The 14,037-nt window shown below is 35.9% G+C and overlaps 1 protein-coding gene across 1 annotated transcript in view; it reads right to left on the bottom strand.

Moving 5' to 3' along the window:
- LOC145690161 (O-acyltransferase like protein-like) overlaps window positions 1–14,037 on the bottom strand; it is a 186,092-nt gene that overhangs the window by 39,816 nt on the left and 132,239 nt on the right. Inside the window, exons 4-7 of the mRNA XM_081764781.1 lie at window positions 12,675–12,904; window positions 9,007–9,168; window positions 4,895–4,988; window positions 894–1,007 (exon numbers count right to left, since the gene is read on the bottom strand). Coding sequence (XP_081620907.1) covers window positions 894–1,007; window positions 4,895–4,988; window positions 9,007–9,168; window positions 12,675–12,904 — 600 coding nt within the window. The remainder of the gene's footprint in view (window positions 1–893; window positions 1,008–4,894; window positions 4,989–9,006; window positions 9,169–12,674; window positions 12,905–14,037) is intronic.

The following is a 14,037-nucleotide window of genomic DNA, read 5'->3' on the forward strand; positions in this document are numbered from 1 at the left end:
CTGATGAAAGGGCAATCCAACGTGGGTTGAGGACTTCTTCGCATCTCAGATTCAAGCCTTTTTCCTTCACGGAACTCACTCGTTTGGCTGAACAAATAGCATGAATGGGTGTTTGGATCCAGAGACTACTTTGACGAACCAGATATTGTAATTTTTTTATTTCTTTCCTTTGAAAGTGACATGCGTCAGTCAGATATTTCAATGGCACCAATCTAATAATATACAGGGTGTCCGAGAAGTCCTTCCCTGATTACAGAAATTGATAACTCAGGCTAGAAATAAGATAGAAATATGAAACTGGTGTGGAATTGTTTACAAACTATAAAAGTTTTTGTTCCTCAGCTGCTTCAGTATCGCCCCGATGTCGTTTTTCAGCAAGACGGTGCACCACCTCATTGGGGTTTGGACGTCCGTGCCTATCTCGATAGGACATTTCCTGGGCGATGGATTGGTCGTGATGGACCAACAGCTTGGCCTCCACGCTCTCCTGAGATAACCCCATTAGACTTCTTTTTATGGGGTTATGTCAAGGATGAGGTCTACCGAACACGTGTACCAGATCTTGAAACCCTGCAGCAACGAATAACCACAGTCGTTGCATCGATCCCTCCAGTGATGTTGGCTAATGTGTGGCTGGAAATTGAATATCGCCTAGATGTGCTACGTGCTACCAAGGGTGCTCATGTGGAAGTGTACTGATGTGACCAAAACTTTTATAGTTTGTAAACAATTCAACACCAGTTTCATATTTCTATCTTATTTCTAGCCTGAGTTATCAATTTCTGTAATCAGGGAAGGGCTTCTCGGACACCCTGTACAAAATTTTAGTTTGTTTGTCAGCTCATAATTATTAACTAAAAACATTGTTGTTGATTATAAGTTGAGTTACTTACCGCAACATCCGCTGTAAGACCATTTTTATGTATTCCCAGAAAGAGTTTTTTGTCTCATCACTTTTACCTTCTTTTGTTTTCTTCCGGAAATAAAGAAGAGATAACAACAAACCACTGAAAATATAAGAAAATTTTATTTGCAAATATGTTTTTATGTTTACTCTCTGACACAATAAGGGAAACAAAAGTTGTCTTCAACAATATGTTTTGGTAAAGTGACTTTAAGAGATACAATCAAAGAAATCGAAGCAAAGAAAGGAAAGTCAGTTGAAAGTACATACACCTGAATCATTCTTTTTTATGAACACATGATTCACATATTGTGATACAAAGTATGAGGTTAGAAGACAGTCGTGGACGGTGTAAAATGTCTAAATAGAATAATACCGCATGATAATACATCAAGGGAATGGAAATCCCTAAGTTATGTGAAAGCAAGACGAATGGAACTGTACTGCCTCTTCGAAGTAACGAAGCATCATTTGCCTTGTGACCAGATTCATTGATCCCATGTTCGAACAATGCTGTCTAAGATAGTTCTTGTTAAATAGTTTCGGGTAATCTGAAAAATCAGTGTTTGAACACAAAATTTATTAATCTTGTCACATATGGTACCGAAATGCGGAATTTTTTGTTTATACGGTAAAGTATGTTTATATGTTAGTGATGTAACCCCTAGATGAAATTGCCTTTAAATTGGTCCGAAATCGAGGTTTACCATAGCAAGTACAGTCTGAAATAGCGATGCTCGAATATGGGACTCATGAATCTAGTCATAACCCGACTCTAGGGTTGGGTTCAAATTACAGAAAATGTTCAACGAAAGCCAGGCTAAGGCCTCCCACAATCGTTTACAAGATAGTCTTTACAAATTGGTAATCATTCGACGTACAGGCAGTTCAGATTACATGTTATTCTCGTATTTCTGAAAGTGAATATTCATGAACTTCAGAAAAGCCTTAAAGCCACAGTAAAAAACCCACTCACTTCAACTCTGGTACTTTATTGTCTTCTTATCAGTGTAGATCATCTCTCAACTAATTATAATAGCAAGTTACACTAAATCAATACAAACCTTTCAGAGTTCCTTTAGTCTAAGATTCTAATCTCCATGGTAATCAACAGATATTCACTAACCAACTATAAGTTTTAACTTTTCTTGAAAACCTAAGACGCAAGATACGAGAGTTTCTAACATATATATATTCTTTTCTACTGGCATTGGTATGAGCTCCACTTTTCGCAGTACTCTCAATCTCTGACGGTAGCAATCAGCCAGAAAAGCAGCAAATCGATGTTGAGCTGCAGTTTTAACTACAAGTGGTAATAGGACACAAAAATATCCACTCATCTTAAATTAGTCACACTCACCCTTTATCAAAGTGGCCTTCTATATCCAATATGCAAATAACGTCGAGTACGACTAAGTACTGGTAACTCAGGTTCAGTTCTTCGATGAGTCAATCAGTCTCTAATCAAACCATTAACAATTTATCTTCTAGGCGGAACGTAGAGTACGATTTAACTCGGTTTTTGTGCACAAAACATAACCAATATATTTTAGATGGATTGTAGTGTAGGCAGGAATTGGTCGTGCGGATCTGTATGTTACGCGAAGCGGATCTGTATGTTAGGAAGTGTAACAGCCTAGAAGTATAGAGGCGAGATTCTCCAACCTATTGTCATCTGTTATATCGCAAGTATTTTTGAACATAGCATGAACATTATGAAGTGAGTAGGATGAAAATCTTCACCATAGTAGTCTTAAGATAGCCATAGTCTATCTGTCTATCACGCGTAAACTTCGCAGAACTGACCAAGAGCATAATTGGTGGAAAAAAGTAAGTAAAAAAATAGATTAATTAAATTCTTTATGTATAATCCTTTCGACTATCTAACACCTTCCATAAAGTGAGGTTAATGTATTATTCGAAGAAGAGTACTATTAATCGTTTTATTTGCTCGCATGGAGTGTTGAAAATAAAACGCGCAGTCTGGAAATTGTAAAGCGTCCCTATAAAGGTTTAGAAAGTGAATCTTTAGTTAACTTGCAGCTTTTAAAAGGTAGAACGCATTTATTTGTTATATATGCAGAATTTAGTATTATATCTATGTGTAGTATTACATCTTAGTAATCTATAATAATAATAATAATAATAATAATAATAATAATAATAATAATAATAATAATAATAATAATAATTTGTAACAAGGACACACATTTTCATTTAGCATATACGTTCGTTGAAGACTAATAGATTGACTTTTTTTTTTTACTTTCTTGAACGTAACGGAAGTTAGTATCAACCTTACCCATCCAAAATATCTTATTAATATCCAAATTTCTGCAATATTGTCTATAGAGTAGGCATAAATTTTCTCTAGTACGCCCAAATGTATTGGAAGTGAATGTCTAAAGAAAAAAAAAAGTAACTACACTTTTGAAATGAAGTAAAATATTAGATAAATAAGTAATGCTAATCACACATTTATACCCGCTTTTATTATAGGTTTGACATTAGAGCAATGTAGCGCTTGAAGAAGACATTTCAACTAGAACAGAAACAGTGAAATAATTTGGATTTCTCGAATTTTAGAATATCAACATGGTATTAAATCATTAAAGGGAAGTAATTTGACAAAAATCTATGTGAGAGGTTTAAAGTGTTTAAAATATGTATATCAGGTGGTTAATAGCATAAAATGTATCCTTTCGCACCTTTGTCAAATGAATTCCTTCTAACGAATATATGCTACTATTTCATATCTTTTCCTAGTCATGTTATTAAAAAAGGTCATGAGCAAACACCATCTTCTTACGATTCACTTCTAGCTACGGTATTTGCATAGTACATAATTGTTTTCTAAATATTTCATCTTTTAAAACATGAGAGTATTTATCTTTCTGTACTATAATTCTCTTCGCACTATCATACGTAACTGTTGCCGAACACATATCTATTAAAAGTATCTATGGGTAATTTTCATCGAACTTAAATAGTTCGTTACTGAACTCTCTATGCCTGTGTGTCTGTCTGAGATATTTGAGATTTGTTTCAATTTTGAGCCCTCCATTCGGTACAGCATTAAAAACTATGTGAGAAAGTCATGGAATGTTTCGCGTCACTCTTGCCATTCCTGAGATATTGGCCAAATATAGCCGATTTTCGGAGATTTAAGAAGCCATATCTCGGGAACCATAAGTTATAGTGAGATTATATTAGTGTTGATCAATGCCTAAAAGGATGGTGAATATTTTGGCACCAAATAGTAACCGGTAACTACTGTCTAATTGGCCAGCAGCTAATATCAATACCAAAATCTTTACCATCCTCTTAGGTATTGATTAACATCAATATCATCTCTCTATGACGTACAGTTCCCGAGATATTGGCCAAAAAATAGTTTTGATTTTGGCAGATTTACGAAACTATATCTGGTGAATCGTAAGTCATAGAGATCATATTAGTGTTGATCAATACCTAAGAGGATGGTGAACGTTTTGGTACCGAATAGTAATCGGTGATAACTGGCGAACTGGCTACTGGCCACCCAGAGATTGGCTAAAAAAGTTCGAATTTCGGAAGAGCCATATCTCGGGAACCGTGTCATAGAGAGACTTTATTTTGCGAACTTTGCGAGAAACAGAAGAAAGTACGGATAAAAGGGTTTACTTTTACATGTAAGAACAATCCTTCCCTCTGCATCTCTCCATCCTTTTTAGATTCGTTCTGGCAATGTTCTTGGAGCATTCTCAACTTTTAACAACCTTTAAAATTCTTATTATTCGTTACCCAATATTGCCTGAAATAATATACAAATTTCCTCAAAGAAAACCCTTTTCCTTATGACCTTTGAAATAACAAGCTTAAGGAAAATGTACGAAGTATGTCAAATTTAATCGTTAGATGAAATTCTTCTGATTTAGTGGGTAGATAAACTTTAAGCTTTTAAAATGTTCCTGTGCGCCAGGTACATTATTAAACTTAAAAATCACTTACCTCATAACAAAGAAATTATCTACTGCCAACGGACCACTAGCAACACTCTGTACAATAAATCCTTCATTTCTTTTCTTCGCGGTCACACCATTATCTGAAAAAAACAATAGAAATAATTATTCAAAATGCACGAAGCTCTTCGTACTACTATCGTTGCTACACTGAGAAAAATCCATTCTCCTGACAGCGGTATATTGTACAAATATACGGAATGCCCTTGCTTACTACAGAAATCAGTACGGAGCATACGTTATCCATATGCTGCATACGCACTGCCAGTAGATGTTACATCCTGCCGTTACAGGATGTCTAACATCTAACAGTTTTCCGTATATTACATGCATATACTTATGTGACCTTCCTCAGTTATATGTTATATACGTCCATTTGTATGTGAGATCCTGACCGCCTACATTGTTTCATACAGAAAATACGTATAGATGGAACACTTATACAGAAAGTATTATAAAACATGCGTTTTCAGTTATACGTCTGCTGTATGTTAAGTCCAAAAACTACAGGAATGTAACCTACCTTTTTAAGTACGCCACCTACATTTTTTTATTATACTAAAGAAACACTAATGCTCAGCAATATATGAACAATTAATAGAGTAGTGAAGTCATTTTAAAGTGGAGAATTTAGGAGGGTGCATAATGAACGTTGAGAAAATAAATTTCCTATTCTTAAGTTCGTGGTGGTTGACATGAAATCGAGATTTACACACAAAACTATCAACTTTCTATATATCCGAGGAAAAGTTGTAAAGTGCATAAAGCATCAGTTATCAAGCAGCATAAAAAAAAATTAGTGTTATTATTTTCCTAAGGAAGTATTGTTGTTACTAATGATCCTAATAATTACTAACTGATACTGATACTGATTTAACTGTATTTCTTTTTTAAACAAATGTTTTAATTAAATGAAGTGTTTCAAAATAAGAGAATTAAGATTTTTTTCCTGAAATTTAAGTTGTAGCCGTACTTCTTATTGATTTCGGTCGTTAAAATCTTACAAATTGATAAGTTCGCTACTTACTAGAAAGTCACAAATAGTGTAACATTTGTGGTTTCAGTAGTATGATAGATAATGGATCTTTTATATTGTGTACATAAATATATTTTATTTGTATTAGAATTAAGTGTGAAGCGTGTACACTGGAATGACAAGAATCAACTGGGCAACACATTAGCACTTTCTTAGTTGAGTCATCAATGTTGTGCTTACTATTCAACTAAGTGGTATCAATACGGTTAATTTTTTTTAAGGAGAAAAATTAACAGGTCGGGTCAAGGTCAAGAAAAATTAACTACAATTCTCATTTAATCTTCAAATTATACGATTTCCTGCTGTGATGACACAGATCTCTGTTCACCGACTCATCTTGATCACACCTTTTGACTTGGTCACTCCACTCTGGGTCTCGCTTCTAACAAGGGACGTATGCATTTGTTCGTTTCTTTGTACGGACCCCATAATTTCTCAACTTTAGAGCCTCATATCTCCCTTATTTGGCAATAGTGAGATCTCCCTTATCTCCATCTTTTGCTTATTTTCTTTCACGTTTTATGCCAATTATTTTAATGCCATAAAATGGTATACGTTCTATTGGAATAACTATAAGTTTGTGTTGGGATTACTACTTGTGTAACACTGCTGTCGTGTTCTTGCTCACCTGTCCCCTCCCGTAGGTATCAGGTTACCTGTATAGAATTTTCATTTTTTCCCCCTTTCCTGGCGGTTTTAGAGTATAACTCGGCACAGCTTCATCCGGTCACTGCTTGGTGCATACATTGCAGGTAAACAAGGCATTTCCGCACCGAGTGACTATCACCACGATGATTAGCGATCCACAATTAGTCGGTATACCAATTTTCATAAATATCTAACTGTCACGGTTCGCATACGTCCCTTGAAGACCCGGCGACCCAAACACGTCTATCCAGGACAATCCGGGATGTGGTCTATTCGAGTCAGACCGGATCACCGGATCTGACTGCTTTCGGATCATAAGTCAGGAAGTTCGTATGACGGATTTGCTCAGGAAAAAAAAACAATAGAGTAACAGCCTGCGAAATTATAACGCACTGTGGGGTCAAGACAACATACGAAATATATTCGGGGACCATTTTAAGTTTATGCTTAGGAATTAGATTTCTGGGCTTTCGGTGTCTATAGCCATGTTAGCTAACGTCCCTCGGCGATCATGCTGCCTGGAGAATTGGAATGGAAGAAAGGGATGAAGAAGGAAGGAAGCGGCCTGGGGATCATTATGTTAGGTACCATTTCGGCATTTGCCTAGTGCGAACGAGGAAAAACCTCACTCAGGTTGGTTGGCCTGAAAAGGCTGTTATACCTTTCCGACCGAGTGTCTCTACCGGGAATCGATCCCTGGACCATTCGCGGGACCATTTTCCAATTTCCTCCTCCTCCTGAGGCGACATCTCCTGAATATGTGTAAGTCATACATTTTTCGAATCTTTGTTCCTTTCTGGGTATCCTGCTTGTTTCATGTGCCTTGGCCAATTATGGCCTGAGCTAAGTAACTCCACGAAATCTACATTATTTTTTCTAAAAATCGGGCCAGTACCAACGGCGTTACCTTACAGAATGGTAACCAAAAGGTTAAAGAAAACATTTTCACAGTTAGAAGTTCAGTCTCTATTCAGGTATATTGTGGTGGCTAGCTACACTCTTCCCAAACCACCATTTCATTATTACTGATGTAGATGAATCCAATGTATACGTTGAAGAAACAACAAGTAGCAAATGAAAGTTTTCTAATGGTAAAACATCTAAATGTCTTCACAGTTTACAACTTAAGGAATTAAAGTATGGAATTAGTGCTTTCATTTTCAACTTCTTTAAGGCTCAAGAATACTTTTGAGCTATACTCTGTTCCCTCTTACTTCTAAACGGCAGTCAACAAATATGTGCGTATTCTTAAAACTATTCAAAAATCCTGATTGGCTACTGATACTTCACTCCCAGTACCACAGACGGAGCAGCAAATGATAAGCGTTTTCTTTCGTGACAAAGTCGGAGTTGGAAGGAAGAAAACATAAACTCCTTGATAAAACAATGATAGTAAATATTTTTTAAACAACCAATAATTATAGTGGTCAATGTTGAGACCTCTCTTGTTCTTTTATCATAGCATTTGTGGAATCAGAGGTCAGTCATCTTCTCAAATTATAATCAGAAAACAAATTACAAATTTAAACAGTTGAACTGAAGGTCTTATCACTGAGCATACTTAAACAAAATACTTCTCTTATTTCAATATGTATACTTGACTGTAGTATTATTGGAGAAGAGTACATTGCAAGGGCGTCATTTGGGGGGGGGGCAGGGAGGGGCAATTGCCCCCCCTGAGTTTGAGATTTATATAGATTTTATCAAAAGAATAATGGTAAATCAGTGAAAAACGAGGAATTTTACCTAAATCAAGGGGTCTTGCCCCCCCAAGCAAAATCTGAAATGACGCTCAGCAGCTCAGTAGTAAATCAGCGAGCTTTAGTTGCACGTGGTTTTATATTAGTGGCGGGCACAAAAACCGGTTATTCGGTTTTAAAAACCGTTTTTCAATTTTCTCCAAAGCCGGTTCGGTTTTCACCGAAACCGTTTATCTGTTTTCAACAAAATCGGTTTGGTTTCTCACCGCATTCGATTTCGATTTTCTTCAAAACCGGTTCCGGTTTTTTTTAAAAAAATTTGTTCTATCTCTGACCAGAATAGTGTTTCGGTGTTCTCCGGAAACCGAATCCGTTTCCACAGAAATAGTTTTATGTGTTTTCCAAAAGTTTTCACCGCAAACAGTTTCGGTGAAAAACCGAACCGGTTTTTGGAGAAAACCGAAACCGGAGTGAAAAACCGAACCGGTTTTTGGAGAAAACCGAAATGTCGTTCTTTCGGGTTTCGTTTTTTCTAGAAACCGGTTTCCGGTTTTTATAATAATCGGTTTTGCCCATCCCTATTTTATATATAGTTATTTAGAAATAAGGTGAAACATGCTATTGTTCCAGATTTTACTTACAAATACATTTCTTCCTTAATTGTAGGTTAAAAACTATATTGCAGCTTAGAAAATTCAAAATGTGTGAAATACCAACCTGAATAAAGAAATGGAATCGAACAGCTATGAAATGCAATAATCCAAGTCAAGCTAAGAACTCGTAATCCATCCAAAGGAAGAAGATTGGATCGCTTCACTTCCATCAGCTTTTTGGTGTTTGAAGTTAAGGAAAAGCACAGCAGGAGATTGCAAAGAGTATCTGGAATTTAAGAATACAAACTAATACTTCCTTTTTACTTTTCTACATAAAAAAAATAAAAATAAATAATCAGAGACTTCGGGCAAGATAGTGTTAACAAGTGGGTTTCGTTTCACATTTGGGTCAATCCAGAGAAGTTGAGTGTGATGAACCTCGTGTATGAGAAGGTCAATAACACTATTCGCGTTGTCGTATGTACAAGTATTCCCGAATGGTGGTCATCTTTGTTGTCGGTAGAGTGCCAATTTTTTGCATTTGAACGAGTGTACGAAAACTACTGTTGCTCAAGACGTACGAATCAGACAAACACCAAACAAAAACGAATGTTTAGAGGAGAGACTGAGGTACACGGAGAGCATATGCTCTTGCTTCTAAATAAATATACAGGATTGCAAACCAATACATGAAATCACCAGAAAAAGTACAGAAAATTACACTTTTAAAGGGGCTATATGTTTGAATGGCATAAAGTGGTAAGTTCATAAGTTTTGTCCTCAATACTATTTCATGTAAATAGTCTTCAGAAATATCCACCGCTATGATACTACCAGCACCGTAGATTTATAGGGGTCCGAAATTTGAAGTTTGTGATTTCGATGCCATTTTGGGGGCGTAATATCTCAAGAGAGCAAAGTGTTAAAAAAAAAAATTGTTGCTTAGACCACAAAGTGATTCTGTATGTGAATAAACTATTGAAAAAACTCTGGACTGATATCACATAGAGAAAAAAGTGAGGGCATGGTAAAAATACGATGAAAGCACTGCGTGACGATGGTCATAGCGCGGAAAAAATTAAATGTTTGGATATTTTTCATGCTAGATCTCAAAAGCTACACATGGTTCAGAAATTAGACCCGCTTTCGTTTGCGTTCAGTTGTGCAAAAGCTTGCGAGTGGCTTATTCTGTCTTTCTAGCTCCATGATCATTGCCACGTGTATATGAGAAAAGGGATTAGCTCCCCGTTGCACCCACGACACCCATCGCCTAACTGGACCGCAGTATTAAGGCACCCAATGTATCAGCAAAGTGTCATTGAAATTCAATCCCAGTTACAGAAGTTAATGTGTTCACAAGGTTGCTTTACATCTATCTATCCAATATAACGCAAATTAAGGTTTGGCCAAGATCGGATGTGTTTTATCGCGATTTTACAAAATGCCTTCATTTCACTAAGTTCAAACCCAAATTTGATGGCCAAAGACCTTATAATCAAAGGTCTGCATGACATAAAATTTTATGTTCTAATATCCAACACATAGTTCTCTTCATAAACATCAATATGTGCTTTTATTTTTAAATAATACCATATGCTGTTTACTACAAGCTACTACACTAAGCAGACGACAGAAATAATTGTAATCACGTGATGGAAGAAGAATACTGGCACCATTGCTATCCAGGAGGAGGTATAAAATTCCAAGAATAACCCTAACCAATATCGGCCTTGGCTAGTCAACACACCTCCCTTAGCTTATTCTTGAGCTCTGAGAGACCTTAGCCTAACCCAAGTCTTCTAGCTTGTCTGGAACTCTAAGGCCTCCTGCTCTCTAAGCTTGCATAACATAGTATTTCATATATGTATACTAAGCAAATAAAGGTCTATTCACCATCCCAAATTTGATAAATATTCTTCCTGTAATTGATTTTTAAAAAAGAAATCAATGAATGATGAGAAAGAAACAGAACTCAAAAATAACAGAAATATTTTCCCTCTTTCAAAGAAGTGTAGCGATGATATTTGTATCTCATCAGGTTATTCATATTCAGTTCCCAAATTAAATTCTAATTGTGTTGTACATTTAAAATAACACACGCTAGATATGAAAAATCTACACCCTATTTAAATTTATTTATTTATGAAGTTTAACGTCCCACGAATATACACCAGGCTAAGGGAGACGGTGTTGATGAAATGGATGATGACGATGAAAACCAACGTACACGGTGTTTGTCCACCACAAAGTTCACTTGGCGTGGACTGGTAAGGATCCCACGCAGAAGAGGTGAACCTTCTACCATTGAGCCACCGCAGCCCACTCTATTTAAACAATTGCATCTAGTGAATCAGACTTATTAAAAAAAAAAAAAAAAAGCACAGTAACTTTGTATTTTTGGATTTGGATTATGCAGGGTGTTTCTAAAGTATTCGCTTGATTTCAAAGTATTATAGCTTGGAAATGGTTAATTATATTTGAACGGAACGCCTACAATTCGAAAGAGGAAGTATTCAAATACATTCACATGCACATATACGTATATTATCCGATTTCAAAGTGGTGTATTGACTTTAAACAAGAATTTGTAGAATGCAAAATAATTGTAGTTACATCCAGGATTTAATGTTTTGCCACTCTAAGTCGAAAGGTGTTTGCCGGTCCTCAACCCAACGTACAAAATGTTAACACAATAGCAAGTTAAAAAAAAAAAAAAAACTTATTTTATACCTATTTTTCCAACATCTTTGTAGCAATTTTAATGAATTTTAGTATTGTGATAGGGTGTTGTAATATAAGGCTTCTGTGTGCAGAAGCGCTGCGCAAAGGCACGTCGCGCACCAGCATAACAGTGTTACGCGCCCGCGTCTACGGAAATGTCAACTGGAAGTACAATGTTGAAGTTCCCCTCACTTTCACCAATGATTAAACTAAGAGACTTGTTAAAGGAATTATTACTTGGAGGGCATTTACTCTGAATTTATATTATTATTATTATTATTATTATTATTATTATTATTATTATTATTATTATTATTATTATTATTATTATTATTATTATTATTATTATTATTATTATTTACCTTTGGAATATTTTTCATCTTCCTTATTAAGTTTTCTTCCAATATGCACTCCCAGGTTCAAAGTTTAGGTAAATCCAGCTTTGGTTACTCAAAAGTTTTCAGTTCACAAATATTCAATGTGGACTTCTCTGGCATGCATCAAGTCGATAATTGAACTCTTTACTGAGGAGTGTTAGCGAGTTAACTGATAATTATAATTGGCGGCAGATGTTAAGATTACAACTTCGTGTCGCTTCTTGTGCTCCGAAGAAAAAGCCGAAGGATCGTGGCCGACGAGCCACGACCGGGCTGGTTTCTCTTTAAGCCGGCCTGTCGGGACACGGCACGTCATGTGTGAATTAAAAAAAGAAAAACACAATGAATGTTCAGTGTCAAAGTCTGTTAAGAAACTTCGTGGACCACGGCATGGGAACGGCACACTATAGGTGAATTAACCTATACAGGAGTGCGTTGTTTCTGCACACTAGTGCCATCTTCTGCCAACAAAACGGAACTTGAACATTCCCTCTTTCATTCAATTACGATTAGCTGTTATTAAGCTTTGGCACTTTGAAATCGAATGAAAAGTTTAGAGATACATCCTGAATTGATCCAAAATTATAAATTTGCCTAATCACAATCAATATATGATTGTCCCTTGTTATTATAATATTCAATAAATAAATAAATAAATTACTGTTGTAATAACATTCTTAAATTACGAATTTACCTTTCAATTTCCAAGGATTGTGAGCATCCAAACCATTTTGTAAAATAGCATTTACTTTTACACCGTTTTCTATTGGCTTCAAATGGTGTCCGTTAAGTTGTTCTTTGTTACACCATCCATTCACCACAATGGATTTCCCTTTCTTGGTATTTGCATCCGCTACTCCATTTCTCTTGAGGTCGTAAATAGTTCCTCCAAATGTCAAAACAAACACTATAATGCAGACACATCTATACAGAAAAAGGAATAAAATTAGAAATTTTAGAATTTAAAATTTATGCACAAAAATATGTTTCTAGGTATAACACAACAAAAAAAATGAGCGTTAAATTGAATATTTTACATATAGGCGTAGCGAAAAAGGGCAAGAACACCCTAAACATCGTTGCCCCTACCGAAAGTTTACATTGGATGACAATATGTTAAGTTTATCACAGTTCATGCAAAACGATTTTGTGTCATGTTTGCATTTTATATATTTATTTCTGATTCTACTTTGTCCTTCACTTTTTTTTTTTTTTTAATTTCCTATATGTGGTTTTAAAACCTGAATATTATAAAGTCGCTGCGCTGCTGGGCTGTGTTATAGTGTCTCAAATTGAAACTTTCAAATCCGGAGATGAAATCTAAAATAGGTAAAGAAAAGATGCTGTTAAATTTCCAAGCATAGTGCAAGGGTCACGAGGAGAGGGTTCAGAATTAATGTTATCCACGAGACGAGACGAAACGATGACGGACTTTCAGATTTCACACACACACACACAAATACAAGGTCGCCCATGTTGTGGTTTCCAAGGGGGGCCAAGTATAAGCGACGTTTCAAATATAGTTTCAAATTTTGCTGTGACTAATGTAAAAATTGTATTGTTTTCCATATTTCCAAGTACAATTTCCTCTATACAGACAAACTTTAAGAGGTGATTCCTCACATCAAAATAAGAGAAAAAGTTCATATGGACCTATGGCGAAAAGTGCATAGTTTCAGAGCTAGGGCTATCCAAAATCGTGAAAAAGCTAAATTTCAACAGGCCCTATTTCGAATTCCAGAAACTGTGGATGCTGGTCCTTATCAGCGTAAAGGAAGCCGCGCATACACAATCCAAAAGTGCATATTTCATCAATTGGCAATTGGTATAAAGGTTTTTCCCTACAGGGTGTAATTCTCAGATATGCTCTCAATAGTGTTTTCAGATATACCCTGATTTCAAATGGGGTCCAAAGTAGGCAGGAGTTAAGCCTTGACAATAATGGACATCCAATGCTTCGGAGGGAAGGTGGAAGTGTTAGGAACAGGCAGTTCCATGTTTCTTTGTGTTCGGAATAACGCGTGTATTTCTTCACGGTATATTTCACGTTTTCTTCA

Source organism: Thermobia domestica, chromosome 7 (genome assembly GCF_964235325.1).
Source record: "Thermobia domestica chromosome 7, izTheDome1.hap1.1, whole genome shotgun sequence".
Classification (NCBI taxonomy): Eukaryota; Metazoa; Arthropoda; class Insecta; order Zygentoma; family Lepismatidae; genus Thermobia; species Thermobia domestica.